General features: G+C 35.3%; 1 protein-coding gene across 2 annotated transcripts in view; it reads right to left on the bottom strand.

The window, feature by feature from the left end:
- Positions 1-18,776, bottom strand: part of CNTNAP5 (contactin associated protein family member 5) — a gene marked incomplete at both ends in the record, with an annotated part of 785,818 nt that overhangs the window by 389,352 nt on the left and 377,690 nt on the right. Inside the window, one exon of one of the 2 annotated variants that reach the window (XM_081262143.1) lies at positions 13,179-13,322. In XM_081262143.1, the coding sequence (XP_081118269.1) occupies positions 13,179-13,322 (144 nt within the window). The remainder of the gene's footprint in view (positions 1-13,178; positions 13,323-18,776) is intronic. The other variant, XM_081262144.1, reaches the window with a different exon arrangement.

The raw sequence follows: 18,776 nt of genomic DNA, 5'->3' as shown, positions 1-18,776 counted from the left end.
CAGTCCATATTCCCACATGGAACAGATTCCATATTGGGTCCTCTTGCTCTGACAGAGAACACTTATAGCAGATTGTTAGAAATTTATAAAGACAGATAAAATGTTTAATTATACCTATGACATTCTGATCTAAAATTTAACCTAGAGTTTTTAGCCTCTATCCATAGGTAGACTTCAGGAGCAGCAATAAGATCTCAAAAACAGTCTGCAAAAGAAAATGTAACCATAGTTTTCATTATATTCCTGTGACTCTTAAGATATTATTAATTTCTGATCTAATCTTTAATATCGCATTAATAAAAGGCCACTTATAGATAAGGATAGAAATAACTTATAGGAATATGTTCTTCACAGGGAACATTCAACAAGAAACAGTGAACACAATGGAAGAATAAGATTAGTGGTATCACATAGCTAGCTACTAGTGATGTGAATTAAACAATATCCCAGGAATCACTTTGCATATGTAAAGTAGGCATTATTAGTTCCACTATGTAGATCAAGACTTTGAAGCAGGGCGAGGTTTAGTAACATTATCCAGATTCTGTATCAATTATGAGATAATGTTGGGATTTTATCTTACTGCCTTCAAAGATCAACCTCTTCATCAGAAAGACATTTCTTCCTTCATAAACATTTCCTTGATATCTATCAAATATTCAACACTATGAGTGGTATAGAATATGTGAAACTTTCCAAACATTTAGAGTTATGGGAATCACTATTTGCAATAAATAGACTAGAATAAAACATTATTTCTTATGTGTCCACCTTGAGATGTTTGCAAATACTATGCCTCTGCTTGGACTTCCTTTTTCTCTTCTTAGAATTATCTGGAAGATACCCTTTCTTCACAGTTTAGGCCAAGTTCCTACACTCTTAATGAAGTCTTGAACCTACTAGCCATTTTCCTTAACACTGGGAACTATGTTAGAGTCTTACCCACAGGGTACAGTCGGTAGCTGGTGCATGGTAGTGAGAAGCACAGTTGGGCCACACAGGCAGGGACATGGTGAAAAATAAGAAAACAGATGGCTGGAAAAACATAATCATGGAAAGTAAGCAAGGTTGGAAAACAAACAAAAAATTGTGTGAAATCATGAAGACAAGTGACATGAAAAGGAGAGGGCTATTAAACTGGCAGCTGGAAGTTCTAAGAGGATGGCCCAGGGAGTGCATTAGCTTTGAATTCTGAGTAATGGAATCATAACATGGCACTCAATGTGTAGATGCTGAGAACAGAAAGAGTCTAAGATTTTGCACATTTAGGATCATGTAATATTGGCAATGCACACAGTAAATGCTTAACAATTATATTTTGAATAAGTGCTAAGGTGGGTCATATTGTATGTCTATAAAGTTCACAATAAGGGAAGCATTTGGACCTCAGCTTTTGAAAGGTGGGCATGAAACACACTTGGATGGGGTGAGCAGAATGCACATTCAACAGGACCCCTTGCCCTAACTCACCACAGATCCAGAGTAGACATGGCCCTATAATTCCCCACACTGGGCTCCTGGAAGACATTAGAAATCTAATGTGGAATTGAGAAGGCAGGACACATACATACATAGCAAGTTTACACTAGCATGACATAATGGCATTTTGATATTTTCATTTTCAAGTCTTCACATTTTTGCTCAAGAGCCACTGGCCCAAACCTCCTGAATGGCTCTGTATTAGTCAGGGTTCTCTAGAGGATCAGAACCAATAGGAGGTATGATTATAAAAAGAAGATTAATTAGATTGGTTTAGACAATCAAAAGCTGGATAGTCCACAATAGCCGTCTGCAGGCTAGAGAGCTGGAGGAACCAGTAACTGTACAGTCCAAGATGCTGAAGCCTGAATACAAGAGGAATCAACTATGCTACCCCAGTCTGGGACTGACAGCTTCTGGAAATTCCCTGAAGTATCACTGCAATGTCTGCTTTGGAAGACTGAAGGACCTAGAGTCTGAAATCCTTAGGTATTCGCAGCAGCAATTAAGAACCTATTCAAAAAAAGTGGAGCTTGCAACTGCTGCTGCTTCCTTGTTCTTCCAACTTTTATTCCATCCAATCTTTCAACCTATTGGACAGTGCTGCCCACACTTAGGGAGGGTCTCCTCTTCAGTTTGCTTTTCCACATGCCAATCATTCCTAGACACATCCTCATCAATACACCCAGAAGCCTCTTAACTCTTCTGCATCTCTTAATCCAATTGAGTGGGCAATTAAAATTAACTATTACAAGTACTTTAAAATCTGGACTTGCTGCCTATTTTCCAGTCTCCTTTTGGCTTCCCCACAACGCAGTAACTTGAGGTTTCATGGTTAGCATAGCTTTGGGACTGCAAAGACTTCTTTATTGCTGCAACCAACTCAATATTTTTATTATCTCCCTGGTTCATAATATGAATTCTCCTGTGAGTGATCAGAAGGATACTAGTTGGAGACTGGGTCAAGGAGGAGGTGAAGGAGAAAAAAAGGAAAGTAGCTGGCACAGGAGATGTACAGATGGGAAGGCTGAGAGGAGGATACCCATCCAGTGAACTTCAGAAATGGCAACTAGTCTGGGCATGGCTTAAAAAAAAAAAAAAAAAAAGAGGCACTTGTGAGAAAATGTGAAACAAATCTTTATACTGTAAGAACAATTTTGAGACCTTTCTACACAAGTTTCTACTACTTTGATGCAGCCACCAGGTACCCCCATCAAAAAGACCATTTTCATAATTAAGCTTCTCCACAGAGACCCCTCCCAGCAAAATTGTAACATGGAAGCTTCTGTCCTAGTCAACAAGATTTTTACAAAGAAAGTTAGCAGGATTTTTGCAAAGAGTTCATTGTGGTTTCAGGCTTCCTCTTTCTTGTAAAAGCCAGGTTTCTCTTTTTTTTGTAAAAGCTAGGTCTGCAATCAAGCTTGTTGCTGTGTAAAAGTTATTGTATCTGGATTTTTTTAGTAGATATTTGTGAAACCTCTGTCTAACCTAGGAATATGAGACAAAGAATAACTGTTACATACCCAGCCACTCTCATGTAACCACCTCACTGAGTATAAATCTGAAAGAATTTCCAGAATGGGGATCCAGAGACTTTTTTAGGCATTAAACTCTATGGACTGTTGTAGCTTAAATAAACCTGCTTCCTGAAAATTCCTCAGGTGTCCTCATCTGTTCTACATCAGCTTAGAAGAGATACAAGAGCCACTGGAAGCAGAGGGCTGAGTCTGGGAAGCATTTATTCCCTGCACAGGACTCTCCACCATCTCCTGCATCCAGGAAGAAGAACCTGGAAGCCAGATGCCACACACAGGAGGGGCTAAGTGCCACAGGACAAGTGGAACCTTCATCCTTCGCCACCCCTTTTCTTTCTCTCACTTAAGGCAAACATTGTGCCCTAATGCTTGCACACTGCAACAGATACCCAGGAGAGATTTCTTCCGTAATTAGCTAATGACACAGGACCATTTCTGAAACACCTCATTGCTCTCTAACACCCAGGGAAGTAGTTCTGCTCATGGACTTTCTCAGCCTTGTGTGTGTGTGTGTGTGTGTGTGTGTGTGTGTGTGTGTGTGTATTTTTTCCTTCACTTTTATGTGAAAGTCATTCAGGACTCTAGGAAAAAAATAGATGTATAATAAAAATGAATAAAAGCTGATGGTGTAGTGCTTTCCAGAAAAAAAAGGAAGAAGAGTGTGAATGACACAGTGGCTGACTATATATCATTGGCTTTCTCTAGCCCCGACTATAAAGTATCTTTCAGTATAAAGTGTGGATAATAACGTCTGCCCCCTGCCTGACTCCCACAGATGTGTCAGGGACAGAGGAACTAATATGACCCTGGCTCCCATCAGTCATCTCTCCACTCACTGTGCCTGTGGCATGAGCATTGTGGTCCGTAGCATCCTGTCTATAAGATAGCTCTCTGAAACAACATGCCTTCAAACGCAGGAGTTATCATTGCTGCTGATATTGGGGGAAGAAAGCAAAAAGAAGAAACATGCTCAGCTTCTTAGTTGAAAGTAGTACACAGCAGAAAAGCACCTGAATACATTTCGGCTTTCATTTATCTCCATTCTTGTAAAGTCACTTGAATATTCATATGACTCGACAACATCGGGTAAAACTAGAAGAATAAGCAGATTCCTTGTACACTGTGGGGTGCACGGAACTTGGTGAAGACTTTAGAAAATAGAGTTGAATAAAAAAAAATCCATAATCTATAACCCAATAACCTACATTTTCAGTCATCTATTTTAAACGTCAGAAAATTACTTTCACACTGTAGTTGTCATTTAGGTGGTTTTTCAGCAGTAGACTTTCAGACAACTCAAATTTTTAATGTACTGGGCTCTTAAATGAACAATGGTAAATTGATTTAATGTTTTAAGTAACATTTATAAATACAGATTGAAAATTTTAATGATATTGAAAATATCTAAAGAATGTATTAATATGAAAAATCAAGACATAAAATTATCATTAAAATATTGTCTATGCTATATGAAAACATTCATTTAAAATGTGAAACTGAAATGCATATGGATAAGAACAGTGTCTATCTGGTTGGTGTTCAGTTTTGTACATTTTGCATTTTCATTTTCATTAAGGAATATATATATATATATATATATATATATATATATATATATATATATATATAGGATACAGCACTTGCCGAGTATGTGTCAAGCTGTGGGTCCTATCCCCATCATTGTGTGTATGTGTGTGTGTGTGAGTGTATACACACACAAAATGTATTTTTCCCCTCTTTGGTGTTGGGTATTGAACTCAGGGCCTGGCACATGTTAAGTAAGTGACCTATCTTTGAGCCACAACCACAGTCATTAAAAACATTTTTCAAAACTTTCTGAAGTAATTTTTTAAAATAACTTCAAGTAATACTTTTGTCACATGAGTAAATAACACTGATCACCTTAGAAAATAAGGTCAAAGCTGGTTACAGTGGCACATGCCTGTAACTGCAGCAGCTAAGGAAGCCGAGGGAGGAGGATGGTAACTTCAAATCCAGCCTCAGCAATTTAGCAAGACCCTGTCTCAAAATAAAACATAAAAAGGGCTGGGGATGTAGCTCAGTGGTTAAGTGCCCCTAGGTTCAATCTCTGGTACACACACAAAAAGAGAGGGGGGGGGAGAGAGAGAGAGAAGAAGGAGGAGGAGGAGGAGGAGAAGGAGGAGAAGAAGAGAGAGAAAAAAAAATAAAGCTTTAAAACCAAGAGAAAGACTTATGTGATGATGTGATGGCATTAGGAGGTGGGGCCTTTTAGAAGTTCATAAAATCCTGAGGTCATTGGATTAATGCCTTTAGCAAATAGGCCCCAAAAGCCTGCAGGCCCTTCCATGGTGTGGTGTGAGGACATAGTGAGATAGCTACAGTGTTCAACCCAGGAGAGGCTTCTTCTAAGTCTCTACCATGCTGGCACTCTGACCTATAATTTCCCAGCCTCCAGAACTGTGAAAATATAAACACCATTGTTTACAGGCCACCTGGTTTATGGAATTTTGTTATAGCTACCCAAATGGATCAAGACAATGACCATGCCACTGTTAGCATATTTATTTATTTTTCCTACTCTAAGTTACATTATTCTTCATATGACCTTGAACTGTTTAATCTCAATTTTCTGAAAGGAAGGAAGGAAGCATCTGCTCAGGAAGCTAATAACTTAGAAATTGTTTTTCCAAGGTATCAGAAGAACAAAGCCCAGAGCAGGTGAAGTGAATGTCAGACTGGTCAAATGGCAGTGGAAGACAGCCGGAACACGCAGAGAGAAGACGTGATACGTTAGCTGCTTTTCAAATGATTCCTTCCATCAAGGGAAAGTATCATTTATCACAGAGCATACTCACAGAGATGAAACATGATCTTGGGGACAAGCTGAAGAGATTATAGGCTTCACTAGACAGTAGGGAGTTTTCAGTGAACGATTTTCATGAGCTTCTGGGTCACAGGAAGGTAAGACAAAGGTTGCTATCACTAGATTTTGTGTGTGTGTGTGTGTGTGTGTGTGTGCGCATGTGCATGCACGCACAGATGTGAATGTGTATGTCTTCTCAATTATACATGCACTTAAACTCTTGAAGAGTTTTTTTTGACTGTGGAGTTGTGATAAATAAACAACTATGCTCCAATGATTTGCATGACAGGAGGAGACACAAACAAAAATGAAAAACTTCACAAAAACTCATTGTTGTTGTTACTTATCTGGATGTCTTATTTTACCCACTCCACAGTGCATCATAATTTTTTAAAACATCTTATTTTAAAAGAGTCCATCATTTGATCAAGCCTAGATTAGAACTGTCACTAAATTTCCTCAAATGAATGAGATGGATAAAATTACAAATGTATTTACTTTGAACCCAATTTATGACTTATATAATTCAGGAGTAAGCTAAAATCCGGATTCAGAAATGACCATGAGCTCTTTCCAATATATTTTTATTATTTGGAAACTGGATGTGATGTTATTAGTTATCTATGTAATATGGTGAATAAATATTGGCTTACATGCCAACTTCAGTTGAATGGATGGGTAGATGTTTTACTTAGGAACAACTCCTCCGTGTATTAGGTGCTAACTGTGGACCATGTACTGTATCAAACACATGGCAGGTAGATTTAATCTATACATTAACACTTTGAAGTAAGCACTCTAATTTTCCCCCATTTTATATATGAGATGCCAATGTTTGGTAACTTTACCAAGGTCCGTTAGCTGAGTGAGCAATGGAGTAGGGCTTAGGAATAGAGGCCCCCACGCTCTCCACCATTATGTAACATCTGGTACTGTCCCGAACACTGGATTGAGAAGATCATTAGGTTTGCCTCTAGAGCAAGTTGAAAGATATTTTGTAATTAATTTTCATTTCTAATCATGAGGTTGTGCTTAGTATTGGCTATTGCCCACCAAATTCCTTGATTTCAATGATTTGAGACAAACCCACAGAAATGAATTGACATGGTCAATCAGCTCCAAAGCCAATTCTATAACTACAGTCTTAGCTATTGGTCACTTTGTTTTCCCTCCTCTTCCTTTGAAGACAAAATAAAATAATATGACCTTTTTGGGCTTTTATTTTAATTTAAAAAAATAATAATCATTTTAACACCTATAATGAAGTGAATGAGATTTCAGACAACTTCTAGACAATCATGTTCTTCTCTTTGCCTCTTGAGAGGAGGTGTGATGCTCAGGAAAGGATGGCTCAAAAGAAAGCATCATTTCTCATGGAATTCAAGGTATGAAATTAATCATGTTCAGGAAACTATCAGGGCAATATATATTTTATATTATACATATTATAATCCACATTACAGGTACTGTACACACACTTCAATGGGCCATTTACTTTCTGATTGTTTATTATATGGTGCTATATTAGCATAGGATAGAGGATTTGAGGAAGAATAGCGAGTTATTTTTTATGTGTACTTTAAGCTGTTAGTTTTACTGCGTTTCAGAGTGTGCAGGATCGTCCTGTAGTCAAATCGAGCTATAAAGACTAAATTGAATTATCCCCATGGAACAGCTGTTAAATCTCCAGGGAGTGGGCAGGTCCCACAAGAAAGGGATGACAGATTGCAATGGGGATGCCGCCTGAATGCAGCCAATAGAAAAGGCTTGTGCTACATGAGGCAAAGGCTGGTGCTTTTGTGAGCCTCACATCCGTATTTTATAATTTATGGGCATTACCATGCTCTTCCTGCCTGATTTGTTGATTTCTTGAATCGCCAAATAAAATGAACTTCCCAAGGCTCTATAGTTGAGAGAGAATCTGTGAACACTGGAAAAGATCAAAAACACCCTTTCTTTCAAAAACCCTTACTTGGCATTGCAATGACTTGGTGACTTAGAGTACAGCTGATTTGGTGCTGTTGGGGGAAATTTTAAGCTTGCTGACAGGAATGAAGTAGTTTGTAACTCAGTATTTGACCATGCAAACCATTCTTTCCCACAAGGAATTCCAAAGACACAGACCAGTTATATAAGCGTGTGTGCATGTGTGTGTGTGTGTGTGCGTGTGTGTGTGTGTGTGTGTGTGTACATGAATTCTCACTTAAGCAAAGTGATGAAAGCAATTTGGAAGAAGAATAGTGTATGTTTTTCCCTTTATATTGTGAAGGTGAAAACTAAGGTTGTCTCCCTACACAATAAAACGCTATTCTTGGGAGTTTTTTTCAAGTGCATTAGTGCTAAATGGATTCTCTGAGCCTCATATTAATGACACTGCCAATTAAACCCTGAAGAATAAAGTACACTAGCCAAGTTTCAGGGAACTAGCTAAATGCAATGGTAGTTAAAACATCACCAAAACATTTGTTAAGGTTACAATGATGTAATGATTCTCTCCAAAAAGAAGATGGAAGCTGCCGATATTCAGAAATTCATGTTTTGTCTCCATTATCTCATTTTTATTCAGTGACTGTCTTCAAAATATCTTGTCATTAAAGATATTTTCTAGTGTAATATGTATGGAGATTTCTTTTATGAATGTTGCCATAGGGATCTTAGTTACTCATATCTGAGGCTCAGGCTCTCTTATTTTTAAGAACCTTTTATAAACAATGGAAGTGAGTGATGTTTTCTTAAGCTTATTGTATTGCAATTTGCTCTAAAGACTCAGAGCACAATGGCAAGTACAGCTGCTTTTTGATGTTTATGACATTTGTCTAAGCTAAACTTCTGGCAGGGCGTGAACCCAATGTAAGTGCCCTTGTGTTAGCAGACTACACTTAATACAGGAACTGATATATTATGAAATAATTCTTGAAAATAGTATTGTGAAAAGGATGGGAATGAATGCATTTTCCACAGCTTAAATCTTCTGAGCCAGACTCAAGAAAAATGTCATTGGCAAGATAGTGCTTAGGTAAATTAGGAGATAACCTAAGCTCATGTGGAAAAGTGGGGGAATTGTCAGGGGCCTTCTGTGTGAGCCAGAACCGGTAGGTCAGGTAATATCAGTTGATGTCACTCCTGGAACCAATGGAGGGAATGAGCCCTTGTTAGTATTGTGTGTCTTAACCTTTCCCAACAAAAGGAGTCAGAAACTTGGTGACAAACTTTTAAACAATAGTGACCTTTAATCTTGGTATGGTTTTCCTAAAGCAAATGTGTCTTACACCTAGGAATCCAACGGCAATTGGAAAAAATGTGTCAAGGCAAAACCCCAAATTATAAAATGCACTTTGTAAATTATATGTATCAAGGGAAAGTAAAACAGGCTCATTTGTATAGTTTCCCAGATAGTTCAATTGACAGACTTCAGGCAGTTAGGGATTTTTTTTTTGGTTCTTTGTTTTTTAATACATTTTTAATTATAGATGGACACAATTCCTTTCTTTTATTTATTTATTTTTATGTTGTGCTGAGGATCCAACCCAGTGCCTCACACCTGCTAGTGCTCTACCACTGAGCTACAATTCCAGCCGGGGGGTTAGGGTTTTTTCCTATCAGTGATACAATGACTTACTCTTGTATGGATTTAAAACAAAAAGTTGTAAAGAACTTGCAATTCAGAGATTATGAAGCAGCATAATTCTCCATATTCGTCCTGCTACTGAACCACACTGAAAATTATGTGTAAAAGAAACCTAAGAAGATGCTGACTGATGAAGAGAAGACAGAAAGCATATGTAATAACTTCAAGGTCTAAAGCACAACAGGGTGGAGAGTTCCTTGTATTTCCCTAGTGTCTTAGCCCCATTGCTGAAGAACTAACAACAACCCCAACAGACAAACTGGTATAAACAAATTTTTTTTTAAAATAGCAATACCGAGCCTGCCCTCTTCAGCCAAAGGATGAGGAAATAGGCAACAAAATAAAAAATAATATTTTTAGAAAATAACTAAAATAACTCTTCAACCCAAGATAAATGACATAGAGAAAACTCCTGCTGCAAAGCTATCTAGCTATGCTGTAACAAAATGTCTCTGACCCTAACCAAGGTGGCATTATGGAAATGAATCTGGGAATGTCTAGAATCTAGAAGAAAAATCCTAGGGATTTGAGAAGTCTATCTTTGTCAGAAAAGATCAAGTGTTTCACTGTGGTGTCAGTGGAGACTCCATGGGGAACCTGGACTTCAACACTACTCAGCACTAATGAGGGAGGCCATCCACTTCACAAAGATGGGGTCAGGATGCCTTGGTGGACTTCACCACAGTCCAATGATATAGCAAGTGAGGATCCTTTCTTCTGATAATAATGTCATTGGAGGTCACACAGAGGATGATCATGAGGCATTACAATGCAGGCTACTATACTCAGAGAAGAATCAATGAAACTTTTGTAGGAAGCAGTAACTCTCATATACTTGGTAGTAACAAGTACCTTTTCCATCCTCAGAAGTCAATGGAGGCTCGGTAAGGAATTGGATTTCTATTTCAAACCAGTATTATTAAGGCCAAACCTCTCCTTCCCCTGCGTGGACAGGGTGAGCAAAAGACAGATAAACAGAAAATTTAAAGAAGATTTACCACAGCATAATACTTAAAATATGCAGGTTCACTTAAAAAAAACAACAACGATATTTTGTTATACCAAAAAAGAACTAAAGCTAAACGAAAAAAGATAATCGATAAATGCCTCTTGGATGACATTTAATTAATGTTAGAATTATCTGACAAACATTTTTAGAGCAGCCATTATAATAAAAATGTCTCAATGCCAATTACCCATTTGAGATGAGTTAAAAAAATAGAAAATCTTAGTAACAAATCAAAAGTCTTAGCAAGGAAATCAAAATATCAAATGATAAGAAGAATGATATGAAAATTTTAGAAATGAAAATTCATTATCAAACCTAAAAGATAATAAATAGGTTCAATAACAGAATGAAAGAAAAAAGAAAAAGAATATTAAACTTCTACCTAAAACAAAAGAAATGACATGATTTGAACAAAGCACAAAATAAGACTAAGAAATAAGATTTGAGGGATTATAACAAAAGATCTAGTATTCATGTTGTCAGAGTTCAAGAAGATAAGAAAGAGACAGGTATAAAAGCACTTGAATAAATAATGGCAAAACCCCCACAAAACTCCCCAAATTATTCACATGTAAATGTGTAAAGATTAGCCCAAGACATAGTCTATTCATTCATTCAAGACATTGAGCAGGGGCTGGAGATATGGCTCAAGCAGTAGCGCGCTCGCCTGGTATGCTTGCGGCCCGGGTTCGATCCTCAGCACCACATACAAAACAAAGATGTTGTGTCCACCAAAAAAACTAAAAAATAAATATTAAAATTCTCTCTCTCTCTCTCTCTCTCTCTCTCTCTCTCTCTCTCTCTCTCTCTCTCTCTCTTCCCCTCTCTCTCTCACTCTATCTTTAAAACAAAAAGACATTGAGCAATAATCAAACAAGGTCAGCCCAAGGAAATCTAAAACATGACATATCACATTCAAACTTTCAAAAACTAAAGACAGAAATTTTTGAAATCACCAACAGAGAAATGACATGTTACCTATTGGAGAAATGAAACTAAATTCATCACTGAGGCCAGAGGTAAATGATTCAGCATTTTCCAAGTGCTGAATAAAAAGAACTGTCAACCTACAATCTTACATCTAAATAAAATATCATTCAAAGGTGGAAGGAGAGAGAAAATCATTATCAGATGAAGAAAAATAAGATAATTTGTCACTTTCATATACACTCAAATAGAATGGCTAAAAGAAAGTATTTCAATCAAAAGAAAATGACAAAAGAAAGAAAATCAGGCTACAAAAAAAAAGAGAGAGAACAATAGTAAGCAAAAATATGGCTGAACTCAAGAAACTCTCCTTTTTCTCTTGTGTTTTCAAACTTTGTTTGATAATTGAAACAAAAATAAAACTGTGTGATAGAGTTCAAAGTATAGAGGAAATATGAAGACAATTACATAAAAATCATGAAAGGTAACAAAATTTAAAAGGAGAAAAGTCTTATATTTCACCTAAATTGGTAAAATGAAACCAGTAAGTTATCAAATTTTGCATATATGTAATATAGTAACTAAGAAACCACTAACAAAACCTGTACATAGAGATATGACCACTAGATAAATCAAAATGAAATTCTTAAAAATCATTCAAGGAACACATAGAAAAAAGAAGAGAAGCATGAAAAAGAAGATAACAGAACATAAAAAATAAATGGACATTGCAACCCTAACACATTAATTACACTAAGTGTAAATGGTCTAAAGATACCTATTAAACATAACTGGAAAAGTGAATTAAAAAAATGAACAAAATATTTGCTGTCAATAAGAAACTCAGTTCAAGTACCACAATATAGCTAAGTTAAAAATAAAAAGATGAGAAAGGAAATATCATGCAAAGTTAATTGGAAAATATATAAATGACAACATTAACCTCAGATAAAGTAGACTTCAGAGCCAAAAAAGTCATCAGAGCAAGAGCATATCATTATACAATGATTAAAGGGCTAATCTGCTAGGAACAAATAGCAGTACTAAACAGAGCTATAAAATATGCCATGGAAAAACTGAAAACACTGGAAGCATGTATAAACGGAAAAATCCTTAACTATAGCTGGAAACATCAACACCTTTATTGAGTATCTACTACATGCAAGGCACTCTGCCATATATTAAAAATCCATTAGTGATAAAAGAAGACATATACATGACCCTAATGAAACTCATGCCTTATTAGGAAAAACAAATGTTAACTATTTAACTTATCAGGATTATACATGTAACAAAGGGCATCTCTAAAATACAAAAAAAAAAAATGTAATTTCATTTGTTTAAAAGGCCCTCTTTTGAAGTTCAACAAATTCCTAGACAACTATGTAACTCCCAAGCTCTTGAATTTAATGGAATATTCTTTGCTTTGGTTTACCAGAGATTAAAAAAAAAAATCCATGTTAGCCCTTATAGAATGCAAATCTCACCCACAGCTGAAAGCAACCACAACCAGAAAAATAGAGTTCTCTAAATATCTTTGATACACATTTTTCTCCAGGAACACAATTCGTACTCAGTCCCGGCTGGGAGTCTTGCTCTCCAGTAATGACTGAGGCTGATGGGACCTCGTAAAAGTACAAGATAAACACAGGCATACTATGAAGAAGTACAGGAGTGTGATAGTGAAAGCAAGACTTACCCCAAAGTGATAGAAAACATCAATAAATAAAAATAAAAATAAATGAGATAACTTACCACAGTATAGATCTGATGCTTTCTTCTTTTAGCCAGGTCAATTATGTTTACTCCGTTGTAGTAAAGGTTTTCAATACATCCGTGGAAGTTTTTCTTTAAAAAGGTCCCAGGTTTTCCTGGTACTGGAATTCCTCCAAAACTAAGCTTTATAGTGGGAAAAATAAAAATCAACTCTTAGTTATAAACTCTGAAGGAGTAGAAAAGGAAAGGAAGCAAATACATTCGGTAGATTCAATTGTATGTATGAGCCAAGTGACTCAAATAATTATAGATGCCACTTGATTACACATTTAAAAGGATACTGATTAGCCCATGTAAAAATAACTGTAATTGCTTGCTTCTTGAGGGCTTATTTTACAAAACCATTTTCACTTCTTTTCTGAACCTTTTTAATACTAAATAAAACAGTAATTTACAGAAGGAGAAAAAAAAAAGAAAAAGAAAGAAAACCAGCATCTTTATATTTATCTCTTACACAAGCATCTTAGAGAAATTGTCCCTAGAAAGCCAAGGGACAAACAAAACATCACTCTCTTCAGCTGAGAGACCTACTTTAACGGCCTGCATTGTACCAAAAAACTCAGCACAAGGTTTTTCCCAAATCATTATCGATGAAAATAAAAAAACAGACAATAATGCAAATGCCTTATACAGTTTTATAATGCAAATAAGAAACAATTTATTGAAATCTTTATTTAGTTCTCAATAGTGACACTTGTTCAGCATATGTGATAAAATGGGAAATTACTATAAATTTGATTGAAAAGTGCAAGAATTGTAACTGATTGTGAAGTGTGATTATATCACCAAACTACTTACTTATAGTGAATTTGTCTGGGAAGATTATGGAATATTAATTTTCAAGACCATTTTATGTCTAGTAAATACTAATACAAATTATTTTAATGAATATATTACTTTTTGGCATCTTGATCTTTTGTGAATAATTTCTCTTCCATGAGAAGAAAACAAAACAGAACAGTTTCTGTGTTTACCTTTATTCCAATATCATTTAATAAGTAACCTAGTTTTTCTCTACTACTTGAAAATGTCACTTTAATCTTGTACTTATCTGATATCCATGTTTAAACCTCTCCTGTCTTTTCTGCGCAAACACACACACACACACACACACACACACACACACACACACATTCTCCTATTCTGAATGTCTCTCCCTTATATGAATAGCAGCTATATACAAAGGATTACTTCTAGATATTTATTTTTTTCACAAGTTCTACACTATTGAAAAGTGTTTCTTAATGAATTGTAAGAGGTGATAAGGATTATTAATCCTTTACTCACTTTTACTTATTGATGCTTTACTTTTGTAAGAAAATTGATATTGTCTTTCATTTTTTTCACAATTTCAGAATTTTATTTGAAAAAATTTGTTGAAATTTTGATTGAGGATTCATTACTTCATTAAAGAATTTATTCAGAGAAGAATGAATTTTTAAAAATATTTCACATTCCTTTCCAAGAACTCAGTATCTTTTTCTATTTTCAGAATATTTCAGATAAGGTTCCTCCACCTAAGTTGTTAATGTCTTTCCCTAGTTCACATATTCTTCAGTGAATTAATTTCTAGGAATTTCATACTACTAAAAATTCCATTATATTTTTTTTTCTAATTCACTAATATTTTATCATATAAATACCCATATTATTGGTGCTGGTTCATTTTCTCAAACAAAATATTTTGTATATACCTTCATATTAAGTCATATACTTTTTAAAGATAATTTCTTTGTATTTGTGAAGGGTACAATCATATTACATCTACAAGCACTTTGTTCCTTTTTAAAATCAATTTTGTACATATCTTTTCTTTATTTTGTCATCATAAACAAAACTTTCTAAGGTCGAGCCACAACTTAAGAAATATTAAATAATAATAATGGTATAGAACCTTCTAAAACCAAACTAAAATAAAAGAAGACAAAAAAAATCTTCCATTTACCATGGACACATAACTCTGATTCTGACTTCACATCAGGGAAACATTCCTGTACTCCCTGTTTACATATATTTTGTTTCTGTGTTTGAAAAGAAAATGAATACTTTACATTATCCATTGTTTTTCAAAAAGTTTGTGGGATGGAACTAAGTATTTCATGCTCAATCTATTGCTGCGTTGAATTGCATTGTTAGAACATGAATTAATAGATTCTCTCTTATTGAGTCATGGTTGGGTACCATTTGTTTTATGTATGTATTTTACCTAGCAAATGAATATAAGCCTAGTTTTCTTTCGTCAAATATTTAAATCAAGTCTATATTTTTTTTTTTCCAAGAAAAGCTTTATCTTTCACTATAAGAGTCCATATGTCTTGGAAAAAATTCTAGAAAACAAAAACAATCAACAATAAATTTGTAAATCCCACAAATATTTTATAAGAAATACTTTTGAGAGCTTACAAAATTACCTTTTCACTTTTATGTTCACCACCTTCTTCAATTTCTAATCAAAAAATTAATGCTCTACTTCACTGCATTGTGATTTAGGAAAACAGCAGAAACAGAACAAAATTTGAAAGGTAATAGAAAGAACAAAAAGCACTGTCTTTTACACAGCATAAACAGTAGTTAAATTATTCAGGGTAAAGATTTTTATCCAGAGAAAAATAATACACAGAATACTGTATATAACCTTGTAATTTTCTACAGCATTAAGGGAGCAACTATCACTCCTTTTAGTCTGGGTGGAGGATTTTGGGAAGAATTTGTTGGGGAAAGTTGGGTTGTAGTGTACAGACTATTCTCTGTTCCACTCTGAGGGACTGAAACTTATAGAGCATTGGGGAAGGTGGATAGAAATCACAAGTCAGATCCTGGAAATCATCCTGATTACCAAAGAAGTGATGTTCGCAAGCCTATATGAGCTGCTTCAAGTTCAGTATGGCCCCAGAGCAAAAGAGCTATAGAGAAGACAGAAGAATTATCAGTGGCTTAAGTGGAGCTCCAATATAGGAGAGCCTGAGACCTGTTTCTCACTGACCTGGGCACTCTAGCTAGCATAGGCCTAAGAGAACAGGATGCAGGGGGAGGTATGAAAGTGCTGAGGTTTTCAGTAAATGTACAGAGGGCTGGTAGTTGCATTTGAAGTCTGGGAGAGCACAAGTGACTATATCTCACAGATCTAGGTGATACCAGGTATCACAGACCACAGCAGCAGAAGGTGACACATGGTTCTCAAGACTCCAAACCAGGTGGGACTAGTGGGTGACATGCTTTCAGGTGGGACAAGTAGTTGGAATACCTCCCTTGATGTAAGATAGTACTAACGCTAGCCAGTTAACAATCTGCCCAGGAAACATTAATATAATCCAGTGTTTACACAATAATGCACACAGGTATAAATAGGTATTAACTAATTACTCATGAGAGATGTTTTTCCTGCCATCAAGGGAAACAGAATGATGAGCATATTGGATCAAGTGAGAGAGAAGTAGCAAAATGGCATTTATTTATATTTGAGTGTGAGTACAAACTGATATATATATATATATATATATATATATATATATATATATATATATACACACACACACACATATATCACATATATATATATATATTTGCAACTGATTTATACATTTTGATTTTTCAAGTAGAAACTTGCAGCTGTAATTGTAGTATTGAGTTATAGATTTAGTTCATTTAAGTTAGACTGGAAAAGTTTGCTTCATATATTGATGTATTTCTTTCCTATAAAATGTTGTTTTTCTAAATATTTCATAAACACTTGGTATATAACTATTAATTTTATATTAGTAATTATAGTCAATGGATCATTTGCATTTATATTTTATCTTATTTATCAAAACTTTGGTAATAAAAATTAAAATCTTGCTTAAAATTGTTTTTGTCCATCAAGTCATGCATATTAAAGTCACTACTGTGTAATGACCTAGGCTGGCAAATTATTGTACCAATTATTTGAAAAAAAAATTGAATATTGACCATTCTCAAGCTGTTCTACTTGATCTAATTGTACTCTGATTCACTGTCTCCCAACACTTGCTTTTCTCCTTGACTCCATCCATTAGTTCATTCATTTGGGTTCAGCTCACAGAAAAGCAGTGGTAACCAATATTTGTAGTATAAAAATGTGCAATTTAATGGGTTCTTTTTGCATTTATTGAGGTTTTATATGGTACATACATGTGGTTAGGATAGATACGTTAAATAAAGGATCATAATGAAAAGTTTACAATGATTTTTATATTTTGATCTTAATTTTTCCTTTCAAAGGTACAAATTTTCTATCTCACTTTTCTGTGTGAATTCAGTTATTGTATATGTTTCTCACAATTCCAAACATTTTTTCTTAATTTTCCTTCACTGATTTCATTGTTTAGTATTCTGAGTTTCTATTCAGAATTTGGCATAGTTCATCATGAGATGGATATTGCTGAACAGAGAGTATATTTCCGCATACATAGTCCACATGAAGTGCCTAAAGGTCTTTGGTATATGGAAGACAGAGCCAGAACCCTGGCTTGCCTTAGATCATGTTTTCATCTATTCATTGAAAGTTTATAGTGGTCATAAACTTCCAAATAAAATTTGTCATATGTGAACAATTATTTCTAGTTCACACCAACTGAAAAAAAATCTTTTATTTTAACTATTCTGTTAGCAACTCTCAGAAACACTTGAAAAAGTTATTTCCACTTTTTTTGGTCCAAATCAAATTCCCTAACTAGTTGTCAAAACCCTACTCTCTGTAAAGCATGAATCAAGCCTCTGTGGTGGTATTGAGGTTAAATTATGCACTCTCCCTTTTCTCTAGAAATGTAGTGCCATTCCCAATGAAAAATCCATCCTCTAACAGAACGATGGAAGGCAAGGTATGGTAAGAACAATGAGAAAAGACCAACTGCTATACAAAGAAGAGGTTTGGGAAATAACTGGAGAAAATAACCAGAGAGTTGGAGTTTGGAGAATAACAGAATTTTGAGACATACATTTAGGAAAACAGACATTTCAGTAAAGCATATGGAGAAAAGTATGGAGGACAAAATAAAGGACACCCCCCACAGCCCAGAAAACACTATGCTGGTGATCAAAAAAAAAAAAATAAGTAATGATAGACATTTAAGTTAGAAATAAAACTAGCAAGGTGAGTTGGAGACACACACCCAAATCACTGAATGTAGAGTTCAGAAGAATGGGGAGTACTGAAGGATTTTCAGGAAGAAAATATTAATCCTCTTCAGGAAGATATCCCGTAAATTGTGAATGCAAAGATTGGATTCAGTAGGCTTAGTCTAGCCTCTGCTGAAGGGCCCAGAACCTAAAATGTTCAGTACAGCTATTTTAGGTTAGGAGTCCTATGTTCTCAGTCAACTCTCTCCAGATAGCAACACAACAGACTTTAGGTTTCTACTCAAAGGTGGCTGTCCCCATTTTGCTAACCTTTATCCTTGAAATCCCAAGCCCAGTACTGTGATCTACTTTTAGTTTTCTTCTCACAGCAGTTTGTTGTCTACTTATGTAGTATAGAATTTACTGATTTGTGTTGTTTCTTGCTGAATAGTTTTTCTCTACTTATAGAATCCAAACATCACCAGGGTAGGAATCGTTGTT

Source organism: Spermophilus citellus (genome assembly GCF_964194105.1).
Source record: "Spermophilus citellus genome assembly, chromosome: 11".
Lineage (NCBI taxonomy): Eukaryota > Metazoa > Chordata > Mammalia > Rodentia > Sciuridae > Spermophilus > Spermophilus citellus.
Note: the sequence above shows the minus strand (reverse complement) of the source record. Positions and strands in the feature narration are given on the sequence as shown.